The 24,736-nt window shown below is 35.3% G+C and overlaps 1 protein-coding gene across 7 annotated transcripts in view; it reads right to left on the bottom strand.

The window, feature by feature from the left end:
* FUT9 (fucosyltransferase 9) overlaps positions 1-24,736 on the bottom strand; it is a 246,318-nt gene that overhangs the window by 186,283 nt on the left and 35,299 nt on the right. For 2 of the 7 annotated variants that reach the window (XM_072642866.1, XM_072642865.1), the window contains exon 1: positions 2-3,955. The exons of 1 other annotated variant lie outside the window; for it this stretch is intronic. Coding sequence is in view for 3 of the 6 variants with exons in the window: in XM_072642862.1 (XP_072498963.1) it covers positions 2,921-3,034 (114 nt within the window). In the remaining 3 variants the exon portion in view is untranslated. Of the gene's footprint in view, position 1; positions 3,956-24,736 lie in introns of those variants that run through there. 4 more of the 7 variants (XM_072642862.1, XM_072642869.1, XM_072642863.1 and 1 more) reach the window with 3 other exon arrangements.

The raw sequence follows: 24,736 nt of genomic DNA, 5'->3' as shown, positions 1-24,736 counted from the left end.
CCTCCCAGAGTTGTGAGGGGGAAAAAAATGGGATAACAATTTTGAAGTGCTTACAAAAAAGCTCTATGGAAGAGCTTACATAGAGCTAAATAATAGCTATCATTATTACATCATGACATACATTACATTATTATATAGCATTATTACATCATGACATCATTACAGATGAAGAAATCAAGGCCTAGACATAGGTCCTCAATGTTTACTGAATGAATGAACAAAGGTAAAAAATGATATTTCTGTGACTTTTTTATACCAAACAAGTGTAAACATCCACCAATGTCATTTCTTTGCTATAATTTTCATATTTCATGTCTAGTACCCACAGCAATTTCGATATCCTCCCATGAGGATAAAAAGCATCCTAGGATCTCTAGACCTTTGGGAAGTTGGGAACAAGTACTTTGTGGCTGTTTTTCCCCCTCATAATGGGAGAGTTTACTGAGCCCAGATGTGAAATTTTGTTCTTTGTTAAGTTGCTTGAGAGACCTAGTTAAACCCAGGAGCTGTTGTTGTCCTGGACTTTCTAAAGTAGACACTCTGCCATGCCTGACTCCTGAGCGACTCAAATCAGTGTTCTTTGCTGTTTATGTATGTATGTGTATTCATCTATCTATTCACATATTTATTTGGGCAGCTAGGTTGTGCAGCAGATAGAGTACCAGTGCAGGAATCAGGAGGACCTGAGTTCAAATTTCACCTCAGACACTTGACACTCACTAGCTGGGTGACCTTGGGCAAGTCACTTAACCCCAATTGCCTCATGCTAGGTCATCTCCAGTCATCCTGATGAATATCTGGTCACTAGATTCAGACGGCTCTGGAGGAGGTGAGACTGGTGACCTGCACAGACCTCTCTCATTCAAAAGAAAGTCAAGTGCAAGTCATGTCATCATTTCTCTGATGGCATGGTCTTCTTTGGCAATGAAGGATGAACACACGCACATATTTATTTACTGACTTGTTTATTTTTATATTTTAAAAATTTTACATTCCAAATATTCTCTCTCCCTCTAATCCTTCTCCCACCTATTGAGAAGTCAGGAAATATGATGCCTGTTATAGACGTGAAGTCAAATCATTGTTTTTTGACCCTGTGTTTAGACTGATCTTTAATAGCCCTTAAATTCCCTCATTTCTCCATATTAGGAGGGATAGTACTGTCACCCAGCTGTGCATTGGAGACATGACCTGTTAGAACAACTTGTAAGCAAATACACAAATTAATGGAGGGTCGGGAAAAGTATGGGGAAAAGGGAGGGAAGGTACACTCATTTTCTACCTGCTGGGAGACTTATGGTCTCTAATGAAGACAGGTAATTTAAATGTCTGAGTGAATTTTGATTTTTCTTGAATTTAAAAAAAAAATTCTTCAGGGAGTGATTATATGGATAGTTTGTGGGTTATTCAGGTCGCCTGCGTTTCCTCCCCCTGCCTCCCTATCAGACTTTTAGCTTCCTCAGTACTCACTAGCATCTTCTGAGGCTATGGAGGTTTGTTGTTTTTTTTTAAGATAAAATTCAAATGTTTAATTCTGGCCATTAGAGACATGATGGGGAAATAACTGAACTTATTTCTCTTCACACCCTTTGTAGAAAAACCAGCATCCCAGGGAATTTTCACCAGGTGGTTTATAGCAAAGCTGCCAAGGCCTGCTTGCCTGCAGCTGTTACTGCTGAATTTTCTCCTCTCCACTGCCCACCTCAACCAGGCATCAACAGTTAGGGTCTCAGTGTATGAAGCTTAGATAACCAGCTCCCTGGGACTAACTTCTGTCCCATAGGAACCACTGTAAAGGCCAGATCTAGGTCAGAGTGGGAAGCTCCTTCAGTAACATCTTAAAGACTCTAGGCTACTGTAGATGAGTCTACCTGGAAAATCAGGACCCTGTGACAAGAACAGTAGACTACTTCCTGCTGAGGCCTTCCTGACAAGGGCTTGCAGTACCTCTCTCTCTCTCTCTCCCCCACAAACACTACCTCACTACTACCCCACACTGGAAGCCTCACTAATTTTGAGTAGCACTCTGGTGCCACCTATGTAGGGATGCTAAGTAAATGATCATTGCACCAACACTGCTGTGCCAAATTCTGGCTGTAACTTTAGGAATGAAGGTGGGGAAACATATTATCTCATTAACTCCTCATGACAACCCTACAAGATAGACATTTTTAATATCCACATTTTACAGCTGAAGAAACAAGCAGAAGTTAAGTGACTTGCCCAAGGTCAAACTGCTAATAAGTGAGGCAAATTTGAACTCAGTTCTTTCTGACTCCGGGCTCCCTTACCCCACCCTGCACTGTGCAACCTGGCTTCCTAAACGTTTATTTGCTTCCTCTATTCCTATCATGCTTTCTCCAATCCTCCAGATTGGAATTCAAATTCTGTAATAAATATCTTCATAACCTCAACCTCTGCTTCAATGTCTTCCTTTCAATCTCTTTCTCCTTTTTAACACTAGGAAGAGTAGTAGAACACACAGAGAGATAGGGTGATACAGTGGAAAAAAATAATGATTTTTAGAAACATAATGTTTACTTGCAATAAGGACCCTTTGAACCAAAATTTTCTTATCCCCCTAACTTTATGTTTTTGGTTTTTCCTCTTAATATTTCTGGTCATATACACCCATGTACAAGTATGTGTATATGTGTGTATATACATATACATAAAACACATACATGCCTGTGTGCATATATAATTAGACATGTTATTTCATTGTTGTTTAAGGGTAAAATTGAAAACCTTTATGTGTCTTAATTGATCAATTAATTAATCCATCATAAGCTTTAGACTAAGCATGAAAAGTCCTCTGGAGTTAGAATATATAAGAATAGGCTGGGGAAATTTGGCCATTTCACAAGGGTAATGGAGAAATTATCAAGCTCTATAAAATATAAATGTTAAACTAAATTACCTTTAAGGTCTCTTCCAATGGTAAAGCCATGACTTTATAATCCTGCAGTCCTATGTTGTATACCTCAAAAGTATACCTGCTCCTGGAAGACAGGAACACTCTTTTGTTTAACATTGTTTTTAATCCTAGTTACCTAATATAGTGCATTGTACCTAGGTAAGTATTTAAGGTTTGTTACTTTATTTATAAAATGAAGATAAAATAATGCTATCTATTTTTTAATGTTATAAGGAACGTATTTTGCAAAATTAAGAACACTCCATTATATGAATTATTATCTATAATTTGGGAAAATACCTCTGCTACTAAAAGAGGTTACTTAGAGAGAAAACAACAATGAAAACAATAACCAGTAAACACTAAAGTGTTACGTAATTGTGAAAATTTCTTACTATTTTCAAATGAAATCTGGCCATCTAGATCATAAGGATATCACATATCATACAACTCTATCCAGTAGAGGCTACCTGCCACAGTTCCTTCACTTCTTCCTTCATCAGAATGAGCTGGCAGATATCTTGCCCTTCTGCGATGCTGCTTTCACACCACTGCTTTGCCCTATCCCAGACCAGACTATTGTACTTGAAATTCATGAAACTAAGATACACAACCCTATTTTTGTTGCTATAACTTACCCAAATCTAGTATATCCGTGGTTGCTCATCTTGGTGGAAGAAGTGAGAGATGGGTTCCCATATGATAGAAGATAATAGAGTTTGATTAATTTATAACTGTTAGAATGGCATAATGGGTATTAAAGAAGAGATTGAATAGGAATGCATCAACAATATGCTGATCACTTAATGACGAATTCTTGACTATGAATGGATATGTCAACCCATGACTAAACCCAAAAAAAGTGAGCAAAAAAAATTAAATGAACCTTAGTCTTGTCCTTACAAGATTGTCCACTTCTGCACATGTACAGTAATGGTGACAAAGTGGTGGAAAAGAAGTTGGTAAATATCACATTTTTAGACATAAGAATATTAATTGTTACATTGGTATTATAAATTTCAGATCCATGTCCATGACGAATGACTTGATTTTCCATCAGAGCAACCACATCTTGTTATTCTCAACATAAATGAAATCAGAAAACACCAGATTTCCAGTTAAATGAAAGAAGAGATTTCAGGGTCTTCATGGAAAGACAAATAAAAGGGTTGCCACAATTGTTTTTAATCACATATTCAAAGGAAACAGGAAACATTTCAACAGGTCATTTCATATTATAGTGTGCAAAATAAGTATCTTTTTTTTAAAGATCAGTAAGAAAATAACTACAACTTATGTGAAAATCTCTGTTGCAAAGGATAAGGTAGAGAAATTTTATGAAGGACTCAGTAAGATCCTCCAAATAAAATTATCATGTATTTCAATATTCAATGACTTCAGTGCAGAGACAGATGAAAAATAGGCTGGCAAAAAAAAGCTTAAACAAATAATTCATGAGTAATAAATAAGAGAGTCAATTGTGTTGAGACCATACAGAAGCTTCGGAAATATACATACATGATTTATATATGTATACATATGCATATATAATCTGTATACATAATGTATGTGTCAAGAATATTGTATTCAGAACTAGAGTTGGGAAGCATGAGGTATACAGAGCAGCAAAATATATGACAAAAATGAAATTAATACATTTAAAGTGGCAAGAAATGACTAATGTCACAATCTTTTTTTGAATCAGTTGTCTAGGTACAGTCAGATTTGTTGGAGTAAAGTTTAAAATTAATTAATCAAATTAGAAAGAATTATAGTAAGATAAAGCATGCAATTGAGGTAATTCAAACTTGATGGATTAAAGCAAGCTACTCACGCTAAAAATATAGGAAATGGACAAAATAACAGGCATTGATATTAACCATCACAATTGTCCAGAGAGTTATACAAAATTTAACTTAATTTAGTGCAATGAAGAGATCAAAGCAGCCTACAACATGCCTTGGTCAGCAAACAATCTCTGACAAGTAGAGAGATTTGGTAATCAAAGGCTACAATAGTTTAGAATATTGACTCATCTGAAAAATCCTATGAGAGTAATATCTCATAAAACAGTGAGAAGTCTTGGAGGCAAAAAGAGGTTTACAATTATTGATTAGAGAAATGCAAATCAAAACAACTCTATCAAATCTATCAGATTGGCTGTATGACAGAAAAGGAAAATGATGAATGTTGGAAGAGATGTGGGAAAATTGAGAAACTCATGCACTGTTGGTAGAGTTGTGAACTAATCCAACCATTCTAAAGATCAATTTGGAACTATGAACCCCCAAAGGGCTATAAATCTATGTATATGAAGAGTAGGGAATCTGTGGCCTTCTAGATCCTTAAGTGCAACCTTTTGATTGAATCAAGATTTTACAGAACCAATCAGCTCTTTTTGTAGTGGCAAAGAATTGGAAATTGATGGGATACCCATCAATTGGGGAATGGTTGAACAAGTTGTGATATATGATTGCAATGTAATGCTGTTGTGCTATGTGAAATGCCAAGCAGGAAGGATGCTTTATGAAAATCTGCAGACTTACATGAACTGATACAACGTAAAGTGAGCAGAACCAGAACACTGTATACAGTAACAGCAATATTGTACGATGAACAACTGCAAATGACTGAATTATTCTCAGCAATACACGGATCCAAGACAAGTTCAAAGGATACATGATGAAAAATGCTATCCACCTGCAAAGAAAGAACTGATAGAGTCTAAATACAGACTGATGGGTAGTATTTTTCATGTGTATGTATGTGGTATGTGTGTGTGTGTGTATGTGTGTGTTTCTTTTGGACTATTTTGTTTTACAACATGACTAATATGGAAATACGTTTTGCATTATTGCACATGCATAACCTATATTAAATTGCTTACCACCTTAGGTGAGGTAAAGGAGGGAAGAAGAAAATTTAGAACTAAATTTTTTTTAGATGAATGTGAAAAAGTTTTTCATGCAATTGGAAAAAATTTAAAAAAAATTTAAAAGTTTACAGGAAGATAGGTAAGAGACTCAGCTAGCTCAAATGAATCTGTGGTATTTACAGATAAAACTTGAAGACAACAACAAAAAAATGGAAAATATCTATAAAAGCCTGTATCATAAACTTAAACTCTTTTCTCCATTAATAACAAAGAAGATATAATGTTTAGACTTTAATCAGTCCCTGATGGGCTACTTAAAGAAACAGATATGGGATTAAAGAACTTGAAGATAGAAGAAGCAGTTGAATTATATGATTACACACACAAAAAAGTTCTCTCTTGAAGAGATACAGTTTCAAAGGCAATGAATGATATACATTGATTCTCAAGATAGTTGAGAGAAAAAAAATGTTACCAAATACTTGGAAGAAACATAATGCATTATACTTACAAAAAAGTGAGTGAAAATTATCAATGACTTCTGATTCATATGTCTACTGTTTCATCTCTGCAAAATTTTGAGTCTGTTTTACAGTGCCATTGAGGAATCTCTAATGAAAGAATAAGGAATGAAAACAGCTTTTTTCCTATTATGTTCTAGAGCAGGTTGAATCTTTAATGGGTGTGAAGAACACAACCTTTGATTCAGTAGAGCTAAACCACCATAAATCCTCTCTTCCAACAACATGTATCCCATGAATATTTCAAAATCATAGAAAATTCTTTTAAAGATGTTATCACAGAATTAACTTTTCCCCCTGATCATACAAGCATTATTATTATCAAGCAGCTAATGAAACAGAAAGATACTACCATAGAAGACAGAGACAAAATGGAAGATGGATTCCCTACGGATGAGGGCTTCTTAACCTGGGGTCCATGGACTTGTATTTTTTTATTTTTAAAATATATTTGTTTTAACCAGTTAATCTCTGCTTTCTCAAAGTCCCTTTCTCCAAATGAGAACAAAGGACAAAAAAAAATTACAAATATGTATAGTCAATAAAAACATATCTAGAACTCTTAGTCATTATACTGAAAAGAGTTCAGCTAATATTTCATCACATTTATATACCATAATTTGTTCATCCATTCCTTAAATTATGGGCATCCTCTCAGATTCCCATTCTCTGTCACCTCAAAAAGAGTTATAAATGTTTTTTGTACATCCTTGGTTTCTTTTGCTTAAGATTAATCCCTTCCTTAAACTACCTTCCTTTCTATTTTCCCTCCACACTTTCCCCTTTTCCCTCCTATTTTCTTGCTTAGGGAAATGGATTTATGTACCCAAATCTTCCTTCTTTTGACCAGTTCCTATGAGATTGAGGTTCAAGGGCCAGTCACGTACTCCCCTACTTCCTTCTCTGTGTATATATGCTTACTTGTGTACCCTGATTATATAAAATAATTTTCCTTAATCTTTCTTTCCTTTCTTCACCACCCCAGTGTATTCCTCTTCCTTTTTCTTTCCATTCTTTTCTTAAGATTATAAAGACACAATAGAACCATTTCCAGGCCTTGTTTAATAGGGGTCTCTCTATGGACCTTAATAATGGCAGGTTTTGGAGGAGACATATCTATCATCTCTTCATATTGGAATATAAGTAGTTCATCTTGTTTAGTCCTTTGTCATTAATCATTCGTGTTTACTTTTAAAGTCTGTTTTTCTTTCTTGTGTTTTACTTTTAAGGTTTGTCTTCAACTCTAGTTTTTCATCAAGAATTCTTAGAAATCCTGTATTTCCTTAAAGTTCTATTTTTCCCCAGTGGCATTGTTGGGTAAGTTATTCTCAAATAAGAAACCACATGATCTTTTGTCTTCTAGAATATGATCATAAATTCTCAGCTCCTTTAAGAGTGTGTGCTGTTAAATCATGTGTGATCCTTGACTACGGATCCTCAGTATCTGAACTGTTTATTTCTGACTGTTTGCAGTATTTTTTGTTAAGGAAAGCTTTGCATTTTGGAAATAATCTTCGTGAGAGTTTTCATTTTGGGGTTTCTTTCTAGATTCTTTCTATTTCCCCTTTGTCCTGTGGTTCTAAAGAGCTGAGCAACTTTCTTCTAAATTCTTGATTGGTCATGGCATTCATATAGTCCAATGATGCTTAAATTTTTTCTTCTTGATCTGTTTTCCAGATCAGTTATTTTTGCTGAGATGTCTTACATTTTCTTCTGTTTTTCAGCTTTTTAAACTTTGTTTTACTATTTCTTGTTACCTTATCAAGTCATTCATTTATATATTTGCTTGGTTCTAATTTTCTGGAACTTTTTTGCTTGGGTAGGGTTTTATACCTCTTGGGCTAAGGTGTTGAGAGGGAGGCTTTCTTCTCCTAATCAAACTGACCTTTTCCCTAGAGAACCATCCTCTAAATACTGATGGATCATACAATCAGCAAAGAAATACAGGTGAGTACATTCTTATGCCTAACTTTGATTTATAGTTTCTCCAAATGCATTGATTTGCATTCCACCACATTAAAATATATTTGCCACTTTTCTGACAACTCAACCTCAAAAGATCATCATGTAGCTTTTCTTTTCTTTATCATTTGCTCAGCCTTTCATTTCCCAAAAGGGCGTACTGCCATCCATAAATACCAAAATTTCACTATATGCTGATTATTCCAGTACATTTATTTTTAAAAAATGTTGTGAGACCAGTCTTAGCATTGATTCCATGGGTACACCACCCTCAGACAAATTAAAGAGCCATAGAGTGTTAGAGATAGAGATCAAGGATCCCAACCAGCTCAAATTACAGAGAAGGAAACTGAAAACTAGTGAAGCTAAATGATTTGTTCAAACTCATGGTAGATACAAGACCAGAATCCACTTGTCTTCACTGGATCTTTCAATGACAATGTAAGAAGTAGGCATTTATTCCTACCCTGTGTTTCCTACTGTTAAACCAGGATCTTATTACTATCACGACATATTGGTAGACTTTTTAAAATTTTCTTCAAGGTTATTAAAGAATTTTCAGTGTAATTGGTTTTTCTTATAATCCCTTGCTTTGTTTTTATGCATTTAAAAATATTATACTAAATGGTGGTTCATAGACTTCACCAAACTTCCAAAGGGAAGAATCACACACACACACACACACACACACACACACACACACACACACACACACTATTCTTTTTTAAATTCTCCTTTAAAAAATTTTAACTCCTTTTTCTCTAAATCTGTTACCAAGAAATGCTATGATCAATTATTTGAGTTTCTATATCCCAGGAAGGGGATGGATAGCCTCTCAGTTACTCCTTATGTGGCTAACATTGTAGTCAAATTAACATTTAACAAGCAGTTACTGTGTACCAACCACTCTGCGAAGTGCTGGAAATAGAAATAGAAAAAAAGAAAGACTGTCCTAGTTCTCAAGGAAGTCTAGTAGAAGTCTAATGGAAGAAGACAACATACACAGGGAAACTGAAAAAGGTGGTGGTGACAGAGAAAGAAGTCTGGAGACACAGGGTGTGGAACCTGAAGAGGAATGAAGGACAGTGACCATGGCTGGCCTGGGCCCTTCCTTAAAATGGACATTGGAGGAAGAATTCACTAATCAGAGGAAGAAAGCACAGAACTGAAGAAGGTGGCAGGAGTAAAGGGATCTCCCAGCATGGGAAGGCTGCTAGATACTGATATAGCAAGAAGTCTGGAGAGTCTCTAGTGAAACTCAGGATGAATTATTTGCTATTCTGGTTTGTCAATTAGCTTCTTTTGAGTTGGATTATCATGAATGTGTTTCTAGGAGCTTTTATAACTCAGAGTGAACTGACAAAATTGAATTTTAGCCAAAACAGAACCACAGGCTGGACCTGGTATAACCCCAGCGATGTATAAATAACTCTCAAGAAAGATTAACCTTCCAGTTATTTAATAAGAGCAACTATATGACCTGTACCTACTCCATCAGAAAGAGTATTTCATAGAACTATGAAAAATCAGTTTGAAAAATTAGAAATCTAAGAAATTCATTAAATGCATAGCTTATATCTTATGTTTATTTAAACCTAGTATCACCATTTTCCTGTAGCCATAATTTAATAGTGACAGAAAATAAATCCTAGGTATAATTTATACTATGGGCATATCCTATTATCATATTATGCACATGCATTCCAAGAAAAGCCTGCAAAACTGCTGATAAATATGTAACATGTGATATTTTGGCTAAGACTGGGATATGATTATTCATTTGAGCCTGTGTGTGACAAATGCATTTTCTCAGTTCAATTGGCTCAGGATTTTTCCCCCCAGTAGGGGCAGAAAAAGTCTCTGCCTCTTCCATTTCATTTATTCATAAAACTTAGAGCTCTTTGGATACAGTAGCTTGCAAAGTCTCTTAAATGAGGAAGTACATTTCACAGAGGTGACCATGGAGTATGGGGACAATGTGCTATTTTAATGCATCCAAAAGTGGCCTTTTGTGTATCTTTGTAAATCCTCAAGCCTATAATAATAATTAAGAAAATCCATAGATTTGAAATAGCGAGGGAAAAAGTCAAGCCAAGCTTCTAGAAATGTGATTGACATTAATTTCAAGCATCTTCTTTTGGAAGCTTACAGACATTCTTCACCAGACCAGAGCATCATGTCAATTCTGGAAAGTCTCTACTCTTGTTTGTTAAAGGCTACCTCATTGTGACTCAGGTTCACAAGAAGCCTGCTAGGACTTTTGCACTTATTTGTTGATGTGATTACAGTCATAACTGAGGTTCTTGTTTTATATTGTTCCTAATCAAGGGTAGGGAACCTGCAGCCTCAAGGCTTCATGTGACTTTCTAGGTACTTGGGTGCAGCCTTTTGACTGAGTTCAAGTTTTACCTTACAAATCCTTTTTATTAAGGGAATTTGTTCAGTGAAGTTTGGATTCAGTCAAAGGGCTGCACTTGAGGACCTAGAGGGCCACATTTGCCCTTGAGGTTACAGGTTCCCCAACCCTGGGTAGTGGAAGGAATGCTACATTGGGCAGGAAGACATGAGGCTGAATTTTGCTTCTGATATTTACTAATTGTGTAGTCATTCTCATGTCACTTAACTTCTTTGACACTCTACTTACTCTTCAACGAAATGGGCATGATAAAAATGGTAGTACCTATATCACAGAATTGTTGAGAAAATAAGAATATGTGTGTATAGACATATATGTTATACAGGTGTGTATATGTACATGTGCACGTATATGTCTATACACACATGGAAGTATATGTAGATAGATCTCCTGTGCTTAGCATGCCTGGTACACATAGTAGAGACTTAATAAATGTATGTTGATATAAAGTGTGTATTAATATTTCCCTTAAACTTTGATTCTCAGATGCTAGTAAATCTCTTTATATAAAAAGAGATTTTTGACAGTTTTGTGCTTGATATATCTTACCTGGAGGAGACTGAGGTATTTGCTTTGGATTGCTTCTGCCCATTGGTTTAATATGACTTCAGGGTATCTTATGCTTCAATATTATTATGCTTCTTCATCTAACTTTTCTAATACCCTCTTTTCCTCTAGCTCTTGCTCCTCCCCTCACCAAAGGTTGATGTGTTCTCTGTATGAGAGATTTTGTATGGCTGTTTCAAGAAATGTCTTGGGTGAGCTTATCTCGTCTTCCTGTAATGGATACCAAGTATTGGCAAACTGACTGTTATGAGATAATTGTCATGGGATTGGTGGATTTGTTCCATGGAATTGTGGAATTATTGAACTAAAAATAACTGAAAGATGGCAAAATCAGTTAATTATCTGAGGAAGGTGGCTTGTCTTCATATCTCTTTCCATAGTCTCCTTGCTACTATTATATACTACTGCAACCCATCCTACTAACAAGAATAATCTTGATTTGGCTACTGCACATGTGCTAACTTCTGACAATCAGGAATTGAAGGATCAAGGAATCTGAGAGTTGGAAGAGAACTCCACAGCCATCTAGTTCAACCTATGCAAAAAAAGAATTCCTACTATAGATAACACCCCTGGACACAACAGTCATCCAGAATCTTCCTGAAAATTCAGATTAGCATGTGATGAACCAAAAGTAAAATAAGATGGTTTCCACCCAAGAATAATTTGATTGCTTCAGTTATTAACTCTGATCTGCAAAGTTGATCAGAATCCTACAGGAGAAAATGAACTTTTACTAGAATTAATGAAAATCATTAATTTCCAGAAGGAAAATCAGAACTGGACAGTTTGTGAAAGACAAAAAAGTAAAAGAAACAAGAAAACTAATTGAGTTTGAACAACTTGAAAGAAGTGGTAGTCAAGTGCTTAGGTTCTGATCAGGAGTAGAAAAGACAATTTACCATTCCAAACTTCAAAATTTCTGAAGGTTAGTGAGGGCAGACACACATACAAAGGCAAGTTTGAGTCTTAGGATGGGGGTGAGTGGTCAAAAGATCAGACTAAACCAAATGAAAATGCTGTACAAAAGGAGAGGGGATGAGGAAAGTGTAGAATGTAGAAATGTGGGCGTTCATTATGCAGACTCGGAGGAGAGGATCATAGAAAGTGTGGTTATCTTGAATCTCATTCACTGGGGCCAGGCAAGGATAGATTTATAAATTTAAATCAAATTTGAGAAAGATAACTGTGGTATAAATTCAGTGAAGTAAGCTAGAATCTGAAGTGAGAAAAGAAAGAGTACTGGGTAGACTAAAAGGGAGAGTAGAATCAGAGAAGAAATAGCTGCAAGCAAAATAAATCATCACTGGAAGGGTAATTTTGAAAGAAAAAGAGGTATATAGAGAGCAAGGTGTAGTGACTTGAGTTGGGACTGGGAGAAGAGGAAAAGGAGAGATTAATATCAGATTTATTTGAGGAATATAAATTATGGTCATAATCCCATTCCTTTCTTTTTTCTAAGAAAATAAATATTTTATTAGAATTTGATGGAAGAAAACAAACAACATTCAAAATTGAATTTTTATGAGACTAAAATTGTCCATAAAAGAGAATAGAGTGATGGATAAAAAACCCTAACTGGTTGCACACAAGAAATGAAATTTAAGCTTACAGTTAAAAATAAGGAGCTAATATTGATCTAATTATTCTTTAGAAGAATTAAAAATAGTGGAATACAATTGTTTGCACACAATGAAACAAATAAACAAATATTTCAATTAAAGGAGACAAAGAGGTAAACATTATGCTTAAAGCCAGTGTAGACCTTGAATCAATATCAATATTTTCAAAAAATACATAGAATTGCATACTACATATTAAAAAAAATAATATAAACTCAGAAGACTTAAATAGTGAGTGAAAAATTGCAGGGAACATCAACATATTTCTATCAGACTTAGCCAAATCTAGTGAAATGATAAACAGTACATTTAAAAATTTAAATGATTATTAGAAAAATTATATATAATAAGCCTTAGATAACTAATTATAAACTTAAGACATATACCTATTTTCATATTGTATGGCATCCTTTCAAAGATATTGGGGAGTAAAGAACTCATACATAAGTGCAGAAATATTTAACAAACCTTTTATAATGTAATGGAAATTATGGTAAACAATAGAAATGTGAACAAAGAATTTGATTATAAAGAAGATAATTCTACATTATGAGTGAGTCAAAGACCAAAGCACAACAGCAATTCTGTTAAAATGGTAACATTAAATAACACAACAAAATCTGTAGAATGCAGCTAAAGCAACCTTTAAGAGAAAATTCACATTTCTAAATACATCAATAAAAAAGAAAGAAAAAAAATCAATAAATCAGCATGAAACTAAGAAAACTAGAAGACAATTTAATAATCCCCAGACAAGAAAACACAAGGATAGAAATCCTGAAAGTGAAAGAAGAAAAAATGGCAAACTGAAAGCAAAAAAGTTAGCAGTGTGAAATAAAACTTGGATTTTTTTTTTAACAGACCAAGAAAACAGGCAAACTATGAGTTATAACTTTAAAAGAAAGGAGGTACACTAGGGACCAAATTACTAAAGTGAAAATGAATTCCTAGGGAGTGAAGAGAAAATGAAGAAAAGTGTCAGGAAAATGCCTAATTTCATGATAGCAAAACTGAAATGTTAAATAACATGAATGGATATTTACCAAAAATATAAAGTACCCAGAGTAACAGAACAAGTCATAGAGTATATGAACCACCTACCTCAGAAAGAAATTTCGCACACTATGAAAGAGCTCCCAAAGTGGGGGAGCACTTAAAGATGAGGTGGATTTTAAGTGAATTTTATCAGACATTAAAAAAAAGTAATCCTTATGCTAAATGCTTGTGGAAATAGAGGAAGAAGGAATGGATCTGATATCTAAACTAGGGAGTAAGAAAGAGAAGAAATAAAGTCATAGACCATTATGACTAATGAATATCAAAGCAAAAATAAATATTGACTACAATATAAGCAAGAAGCTATAGCAATGTATCTAAATTATTCACTATGACCAAGATTATAAGGATATTTCACCATTAGAAACACTATAAATATACTAAGGCATATAAAATATAAAAAAGTAAAAGTCATATGACTGTATTAATAAAGAAAAATAGTTAAAATACCTTTTTAAACCATAGGAATAAAAGAAGCTTATCTTAATATGCTAAAAGAAAAACCACTTAGCTAAAGTCAAGAACTAGCACTCTTTGAAATGGAGAAATTCTAGAAAAACAGTAGTAAGTAAGAACAAGGGTTAAAGCAAGGTTATCTATTGTCTCCACTCATATGATCTATGCTAGAAATGTGAGCCATATAAACAAGATTTTTTAAAATTAGTGAATGAGCATAGGCAAGGAGATGGGGAAACATTTCTATTTAATGATAATTCAAAGGTTCACAAAGAGGATCCATAGGTTTAAGGGAAAGAAATGACACAGTATCTATAGTAATACAGCAGAATCTAAAATAAAACCCACAAAATTCATTAACTTCATAATAAAAAAAAGAAAAAAATTAAGAAGACAAATAACTGAATGTGTAGCCCAGGTTGCTACAACTTAAGAAGGATGTTAGTAAGTTGGAGCATCAGAAGAGAAGTTATCCAGGTAAAGGATCTTACATCCATGTCATATAAGGATCAGATGCTTAACCTGGAAAAAGACTCAGAGGCACATGATAGAGTATTTGAATGGCTGTTATATATAAGGAAGAAATATTAAATTCATTCTTTTTGATTGAATGAAGTAGAACCACAACCAATTGGGTGAAATTTACAAAGTGGAAAATTTAGGCTTAACGCCAGGGCAAGAAAAAAAATAAAAACTTCTCAACAACTAAGAGCTGTATAAAAGCAGAATGGACTGCCATGAGAGTGGTGGTATTCCCCCAACTAAAGGGCTTTGGGGCAGAGCCTAGGTAACTACCTCTTGAGCATATTAATAGGGGGAACTTCTTTTAGGAATGTTTGGACTAAATGGCCCTGAGGGGCTGTTTCAAATCTGAATTTCTCTAAATCTGTGATTCTGTATTTTCATGAAAATGTTACCTCTTCAGATTTTGGTTAATTTGTAGCATTTTTTTTTCTTGAATTACTATTCTAGTGCTGTGCTTGCATTTGGACTGTGGGGGCAGAGCCAAAATTAAAATTATTTCTTTCTCAAATAGCTCTTAGCTCATTAATTTGGATGTTCCTTTAAAAAGTGCAGATCACAACTGCATTACTCTTATACATGTCTTCAATAAACTGATCAATTAATCAAGGTGGGAAAGCCTTCACCCAGGGTACAGGAGACTTCCTATTTTTCTTTGGACATTGTAAGGATACCAGTGGAACACACAGGCTGTTTAATGATTACCCTCCTTTACTGTTGCCTCATTACTAGCCTATCCTATTTTTTTCTATCACATTGTTGGCACAATGGATAAATTTCTGGACTTGGAGGCAGAAGACTAGTGTCTGAATCCTGCCTATAACAGTTTCTAGCTTGATGACTCTAGGCATGTCACCTGTCCTTTCTCAAAACTCAGTATCCTTATCTGTAAAATGGGTATAAGAATACCACCTATCTCAGAAGGTTGTTATGAGAATCAAATCAGACAATTTATGTAAAGTGCTTCACCAACCCTAAAGCTAGTTCATTAAAGGTGCTTTTTCATTTCCTGAGAGCAATCCAGATCTCTCTTGTCCTCAAGAGAGGCCCAATTCATCCAACTGAAATGTCTGTCCAAAGGTTATAGGTTGACCTTCTAACTGCATGTCATAATCTGGATAATAATCCTTCTTTAATCAGTATTTCCTGTATGGCTAGGTCAAACTTTGAGTAGTTATAGTTCTTGTATAGAACTTGTATATGACCATTAATACCATACGCAAGGTATAAAGGTATAAAAAAGGGAGATGCATGCTCATCGGAAGATGTTGCAACTGTCATGTAAGATCCCTTTGAATCCTAATGTCAACAGATTTTATTTGATTATAGAGCCTAACTTTTTCTACTGCCAACATTCACTGACTTCATTAGGTATAGTTTCTAAAATGAGAATGGCCTAGTTAGTAATATTTATCAAATAATTTGAAATTCTTATATGAAATGAGGTCCATACAGAGAAGCAATAATTAAAGAAACCAAATAAGAAAAGAATTCTCAAACTAAGCTTACTTTAGGATCATCAACATTATTTAGGGGAAAAAAAGGTCCATTTTTGCCTTTTTTCCATGGCTAACATATTTTTGTTCCTTTAAAATCTAGGCAATTACTACCAGTTTACCTAATAAAAACAATAATAATTTTTTCAAATATAATTGTTCTCACTTCCAATAGGTATAACATTTCAGCATGAACACTGAGCCTGCTGAGAATAGTATAACAGCTATGTTTAAGTATAAAAAACCAGACAAACTGTCTGTAACAAAGAGCCTAGGTATGCAGAAATATCCTATGAGAGAATAAGGAGGATGGCAGAAGTGAGATACAAGTAAGCATTATTTTAAAATACAATTTTAGAAAATGTATATATATAACTATATATATATCCATATACAATTTTCAGGCACGCATATCACATACATTTTAGTTTGCCTCAGGCCTTAGTGTTTTAAGATGGATGTGACCTTTGAAAACTTCATTCTAATCTGAGAACCAATTGAACATGAATGAACTTGAAAAATGAAGGACTTCTCTCTCTGTGCCAACACGGGTAATAAGATTAAGTCCAAAATAATTCCAGGGGAGTCAGTATCAGAAACTACAGATGATTAATAATGAGCTATAGCTTTGCTCAAGGAATAGTTTCTTCAATTTAGACTCTTGGAGAAAACAATAATGAACAAAGAAACAGTCTGAGGATATTGCCATCAATTTCCTTTCTAATGGATTATAGCAGTGACTCTTAACCTTTTTTTTTCTTTTTCTGTCATGGATCCCTGTGGTAGTCTACTGAGACCCATGGACCCTTTCTCAAAATAATGCTTTTAAGTGCATAAGATAAAATACCTAGGATTACCAAGGAAACCAATTGTATTTAAAGTTACCAAAATATTATTTTAAAGCTTACAGGCCCAAGGTTAAGAACCTTTGGCTTACAGGATAAATGCAAAGAATCACTGGGGCCTTCCTTTCTCAATGCCTTAACTCCTTTTACCTACACACAATGTTAAACATAAATACATTGACTAAAACTGCTTTTATCCAGTTCATCCCTGAACTCAAGCTGACATTAAAACAATTTAAGCCAAAAAGAGACAAAGAACAAGAAGGTTTATTTCAAGTGAACTGGAAATTTACAGACTCTGACTAAGATTTATAGACAGAAATAATAGCTGAGTTTTAAAGATTATATGTGTATGTATCTATGTATGTATGCATGTGTGTTTAATTTTAAAGTCACTGATTATCCTTCTTTCTTTACTAACAAAAGATGCATTTTTAGCTCCTCTTCATGACAAAATTGTGTCTACATCAAAGGAAAAAATATATCACAACTTGAGCATCTTTGAGGATGCCTCCGTTGAGTAAAGAAAAGATTTATGACATCACAGTTTCATGGAGTTAGAAAAAGAAGAGATCCTGGAAGACATCTCATCCAACCTCATTTGTTTTTTACAAATGAGGAAATTAAACTCAAAGAGATATATTGTCCCAAATCATGGCCAGAATTCAAAAACACATCTGTTGATTGACACTACATCCTGTGCTTTTTACACTATCATGCTGCCTGCCTTCTCTTCTCTGTCTGATAATAGAGAATATACTATTAAAGCAAAACTAGTTATTTGAATGGAGAACATTAGGAAGTAATTATGTTATTTTAGTCACTAGAATTATCATTTTATTACAATTGTTCTAAAGTAAAAATGTGAAGCACAAGATCTCATTGTCAATGAAGATGTGCCTTACCTTTACATAAGACAAGTTTTTTAAAGGTTCATTGTAAATTTAAATAAATTACATTTTTAAAAATGCGCTAAAGTCTCCTGATATAAATGCTTGACTTCCCTGGGCAGAATGGATGAATGAGAACAGATCGTCCCAACTACTATGAAGGAAGTTGAAGCAGTGGAGGGCTTACAGCTTGGTCAGACATCACAAACCCCAAAGACATGCGACTGCATCCGCAGGCCCTTTTGCAGGGAGAGTGAGGCTGATGACTCAGTGCAACTTTCTCACTTAATGGGCATGTCAAAACACCAAAAACCAAGAACCATCATTGATCCTCTTTGAAAATGAAGCTCCAAAAACAAACAAATATAGGATTTCATGAAATTAATAGGCCCAATTAAAGTGAAGTACACTTAATGATATCTTAATCTTTGTCTGACTAAAGATGAGGAAATATGCTTCAAAGCACAATTCATTCATTTGAGTCACTTGTCCTGGGTCTGCGATGGCACTATCACAGGGACGTCAGCCACCAATGCAGACTGCAACCTCTCATGCCTTCTAGTATGTGATTCCTCATCAGCCTCCCCATTTACCTTTCAAAAACTAACCACTCAATGTCCTGAAGGCCTTTCTCCAGTTCTATTCATATTTCAGGATTCCAATTTAGCACTCATTTTTTGTCTCTCTGTCTCATCATATCACTCATCCTTTCCCAGTCACATGTACCACTACAGTATTGTACAATAAGAGATTTAGAGCTGGAAGGTATCTTAAAAACCAGACATTCCAACCTCCAAATTTTTCACAAAAGGAAATAGTGGCATATTGTGTCATGCTCAAAACCACATAATTAATAAGTTGGAGAGTTGTGATTTGGATCCAATCCAATAAATATTTATTAAACACTTTATGGACCAGGCACTGTGCTGAGCTGGGAGGATAATTAATAAAAAAATTAAATAATAATAAAAAGAATGACAGTTCCTTCCCTCAAGAGGCTCATAGTCTAAAGGGGTAGAGACAATATAGGAAAGGGTGGAGGAGGGTAGGATGGACACTGGGAGGCATTTTGCTCCATGGAGTTGCAAAAAGAAAGCAGAGTGAGCTGAGTCCAGTTTCTGACCTCTAAAAAGGAAGACACTTGGGGAGAATTTGGTGTTCTCCCATCAGAGCAGAGGGAGGCTGAGGGTTGTTGTTGTCATTGGAGCAACTAGATGGCAAGATGGCACAATGGATGGAGCGCCAAGTCAGGAAGATCTATCTTCCCAATTTCAAATCTGGTCTCAGACACTTGCTAGCTGTACATCTTTGCCACAAAGACACCAAAGCGGGTCATGAAGAGTAAGACATGACTGAACAACAGATCTTGCTTCAGGGTTAAAACCAGGCAGAGGACCAGACACCAGAAGCTGAGTTCAGGGAAACTGTTCTTCCTCTTCAAGGCTCCCTCCACTTAATCCCCTTCTGTTTATACTTTATCCTCACCACTTTGATGCTATCTCTTACAATCTGTCAGGTGTATCAGCCTTAGATGATAACAAGCTGCATCCTACATACTTTGGGCATCTTTTTCATTGCTCTTTGAGTTACCTATGATTTTGATTATTTTAAGAGGAAGTAGAGTGTTGTGGTGTGAAGCAAGCTGGATTTGGAGTCAGAGAACTTGAGTTCTAATCCTGAACCTGTCATGTACTACCTGCATGATTCTGGAGGTATTTTTTAACCTCCCTGGGCCTTACTATCTTCCTCTGTAAAACGTTGTTTTGGATGAAATTAACTCCATCTCTAAATTTGTGATTCCAATATCACAGCGTTACATGATTTATGATCAAATTAAATCACCAGGAGAATACTGGTATTAAACATACAGAGTTTGGGGAAAGCGAGTATTTGGTTATCACTAAAAGTATGGTTCCATTTCCCATACACAGTTCAATTCAGTGATCATACCCTGTTATTGTTCAGTTGTGTACAGTTCTTTGTGACCCCATTTGGGGTTTTCTTGGCAATGATACTGCAGTGGTTTGCCATCTCCTTCTCCAGCTCATTTGACAGATGAGGAAACTGAAGCAAATAGGGTTAAGTGACTTGCCCAGAGTCACACAGCCAATAAGTATCTGAGGCCAGATTTAAACTCATGAAGATGAGGCTTCCTAGCTCCAGGCCTGGTGCTCTATCTATTGCTCCACCTAGCTGTCCATACCTTATAAAACTAACATGGGCCTGATAGCTGACTTAAACTTTCTAAGACTTAACCTAACCAAATATGGAAAAACTCATAACCAGAAGGTTGGCAAGCAGGTGAACTCTTTCAGTCACAATGATCCTTGAAACAAACAAAATAAAAAATGTATCTGAGTTAATAAATCCCCCAATTCTTATCTGAAAAATTCAGACTCCAAAATTAAAGGCACATGGGTTGGAGTCCTGGCTCTGTAACTGACATGCTATGTAGCATTGTTGGGTAAGTCACTTAGATTATATTACCTCAGTTTCCCAATTAGTTAAATAATGAGATTGAGTCATGAAATATTCAATCTCTCTGACTCTATGACTTTACATATATAACTATGTTATATATCCAGTCGTGTCTAGATATAACTAGTTACATACTTTTGTAACTAGCATTTATACAGTGCCCACTATGTGCTGGGCACTCTGTTAAGCATTTTAAAAATCCTCATTTGATCTTCACAAAAATCCTGGCAGGTGCATGCTATTATTTTCTCGATATTACACTTGAGGAAACTGAGGTAGAGTTTAAATAACTTGCCCAAGGTCATGCAGCTATCTATTGCATCCATTTACAATTTATCTTCCTTTTAATTTTCCTTGAATATTGTTTTCCTCTCAACTATAAAGGTAAGTTCCTTGCAGGCAAGGATTGCTTTGCCTTTTGTCTTTGAATCCTTGGCACCTGGCACAGGGTCAGTGCTTGTAGTAGACTTGGTTACTGTTTTTCTCCCAAGTTCAGTGAGAATGGAAGAAATCATACAAAAGAGCCAATTCTATTCATTAAGTTTGTGCAATTTAACCTTGCCTGGGTCCTCACTGCATTAGGGCAATACTTTATTCTTCCCTCATTGGCAATTTAGGCAGCTAGGTGGTGCAGTGGATAGAGTACCAGTGCAGGAGTCAGGAGGACCTGAGTTCAAATTTTACCTCAGACACTTGACACACTCACTAGCTGTGTGACCGTGTGACCTTGGGCAAGTCACTTAACCCCAGCTGCCTCATTATAGGTCATCTCCAGTCATCCTGATGAATATCTGGTCACTGGATTCAGATGATTCTGGAGGAGAAGTGAGGCTGGTGATCTGCACAGCCCTCCCTCACTCAAAACAAAGTCAAGTGCAAGTCATGTCATCATTTCTCTGATGGCATGGTCTTCTTTGACAACAAAGGACAAACACATACACATTGACAATTCATTGTTCTTTTGGCAGAGGTGGTTCCAAATCATTGCTGGTCAAGTTCTTCACAATTCATCCATCCCTCTCAAGAGAGATTATCAGATTATCTCTCATTTTACTTAAATATTCAAGGCCTATTTTTTCCTCTCCAATTCCATCACCCTAACTCATCACCTTCTTTCCTTATTTAGTGGCCCCTTACCTTACCATGGCCAACTTCTCTCCCTGTGCCTTTCCACCCCATTCCCTCAATTCTAATGAGAGGTTGAGAAATTGTCAAGTCTCTGTTCATCTGCTGACTACCTTCAATCAGGCCTGAGTCAACTCTGTACTTGAAACAAACCTTCACTAGTCTCTGCTAACCACTCAAGGCATCCCTAATGTGTCTTCTTCTCATAGCTAAAATATTGGGAATCAAAGGCATAACTAGAACTTGCCCCCACTAATAACATGAAAGACTTTTTTTCAGATACTTTGCTTATATCGAGATAAACTTATTTCCAACATTTTTTTGATGTTCTCTCTTTGTGACCCTATGTGGGGTTGTCTTGGCAAAGAGCAGTTTGTCATTCCTTCTCCAGCTCATTTTACAGATGACAAAGCTAAAGCAAATCACTTAACTTGTCTAAGGTCACACAGCTAGAAGAGTCTGAGACCAGATTGGAACTCATGTCTTCCTGAGCCCAGTCCCCAGCACTCTATTGACTATACCACCCAGCTGCCCTATCCTGATCTACCAGTCTAGTTTCCTCATAAAAATGAAATAGGCTGTCTGGTATGAGCTAGTCTTTAAAAAATTTATTGGCTATTTGAAGTCACAACTTCCTTTTCTAGATACTTACTAGCTATCTCTTTGATAATATACTCAACTTTTGGTGAAAATTGCATTAAATACACTGGTCTACAGTTTACAAATTCCACTTTTCTTTTGGAGAAAACAATACTATGCTAATACTTGTCCTCCATTCCAGGGGTACCTCTGCCATTCACCAGTCTTTCAAGGATTACTGGTAGCAGCTAAACTATCACTTAATTTAAAGCCCTTTGCAACTCTAGTTTAAGACCCCGTAAAAGCCTCCTAATTAGTCTGTTTGTTTTCAGTCTTTTTCCACTTCAATCCTTCATTTACATTGCTGATAAAATAACAGACCAACTCTCTCCTCAGATCCTAAATCCCCAATTGTTTCCTATCCTCTCTAGGATTTGTTTCCTGTTGTCTCCAAGATAAGCTGAAAATGCCTCAGGCTAGCACTTAAAGTCCTTTGCAATAAGGCTACCACTAATAACCTTTGGGAGTTTATTTCATATTACTTCCCTTCAAAACTTTGCTTCCCAGCAAACTGGCTGCTAGATATTCCTTAATTTGTCACTCAAACTCCCATTTTTGTCCCTTAGCATAGGCAGGTCCTGGGCTTGGGATTCATTATTTCTTTGCCCTACCTATTAGAATTGATTCCTTTTTTCATAGATTTATTCCTGTACCCTAATGCAAAGCCTTTAGAAATTCAGCTCAGATGGTAATAATCTTAACCTTTCTAAATTATGTTGTATTTAATTTATCTATGTTCCTATCATATTCTCCAGTTAGAACTGTACATTCCTTGGAGGCAAGGCCTGTTTTCTTTTTGTCTTTGTATGACAGTGCCTAGCACAGTGTCTTGCTTTTATAAATGCTGAATTGTTAAGTGAATTCTGACATGTACTCACAGGTTTATAATAAATAATACTCCTTACAAAGAACTTAAATTTTTTTCTTCTAAAACATGAAGGTAAAGTTCTTACTGAGAAACACTCAAGACTTCTAAAACAGGTGAAAATACCAAGAATACAGACAGGTAGAACTAGTCTAGTGATTATTTATGGTAACTCTTCTTTCATCTAGTTATTCCACAGTCAAAGCTACTTTGAAGGGAACTTTCATACTACCTACTTTAAATTCCTCATTTATGTAGACGAAGGACTTGACCAAGGCCATACAACATAAAACCCATTACTGGCAAAGGTTGTTTCCCAGGTCTCTGATCTCTCAGTTCGGTGGTCTTTCCAATAAACAGCCCTGTCAGTACTTCTATTGTGGTATCATTATTATGCTGGATAGAAACATAGCTTTTAAGGAACTGTCATACTAAAATCCATTTATCTTAATGTGGATAGGTGACTGTTTACATTTAGAGAATATTAAACAGATTATATTTAATTTTGAAATATTTATACAGAGCGTATGCAATTTACATACATATTACAAATACATATATTCTGCTAAGCCCAGTAGGGAAGAATTAGGGTGACATAGAATCCTTTACTCTGATTTCCTTGGTATGAGAGTATTTAAATTAGAATCTTATATTAAACATAATATTTATGTATGTATGGTTACAAGTACACACATACTGCTTGGAAATTCATAGATTAATATCCAGACTGATAAGAATTTTAGATTTTCAAACCAAGTGATGGAATCACCTTTTTATTAAATTATCCAATAAATAGAAATGATAAGCCATTAATTATCTTTACAGATAACTATAAATCAGAAGAGAATAAGAAAAGAACTCTTCATCTGCTAACATTAAAAAGAATCATAGCAGGAAGAGATGGCAAAGGTAATATAATACAAGACTATTAATTTACAAAAGAGGAAACTGAGACACAGAGAAGTTAAGTATCCTGCCACCCACTCACCTCACACAGGGAGTAAATAGCTGAGTAGGGATTTGAAACCAGTTCTTTCCATCCTTCCATACTATCAAATCGTAAAGTAAAAAAAAAAAATTAAGTATGAAGTCTTCTTGTACATCGTGTCAATATAAAAATACAAATTTTCTTTAAAAATTTGCTTGTTTAATGTGCAATTGAGCAAAAGTCATTGTTCCAGATTCACTTTTATTTTAGCAAGTACATTTATCCCATCTATGTCTTATTTGTAAGTTATTTTCATATTTTCTCCCCCAGAAGACTGTAAATTCATTGAGGGAAAGAATTAATTTTTGCTTTCTTTTGTATTCCCAGTGCTTAGCATGGTGCCTGAAACATAGTAGGCACTTAATAAATGCTTATCGATGAATTACAAATGACCCAAAAAGAGGCAGCAGGGTATATGAATAGAAGATTAACCTGTGAGCCTGGAAGATCTGGGTTCAAGTCCTGCCTGGGACACATACTAACTCTATGACCCTTG

This window comes from Notamacropus eugenii, chromosome 2 (assembly GCF_028372415.1).
Source record: "Notamacropus eugenii isolate mMacEug1 chromosome 2, mMacEug1.pri_v2, whole genome shotgun sequence".
Lineage (NCBI taxonomy): Eukaryota > Metazoa > Chordata > Mammalia > Diprotodontia > Macropodidae > Notamacropus > Notamacropus eugenii.
This window is presented reverse-complemented; position numbering and strand designations above follow the sequence as displayed.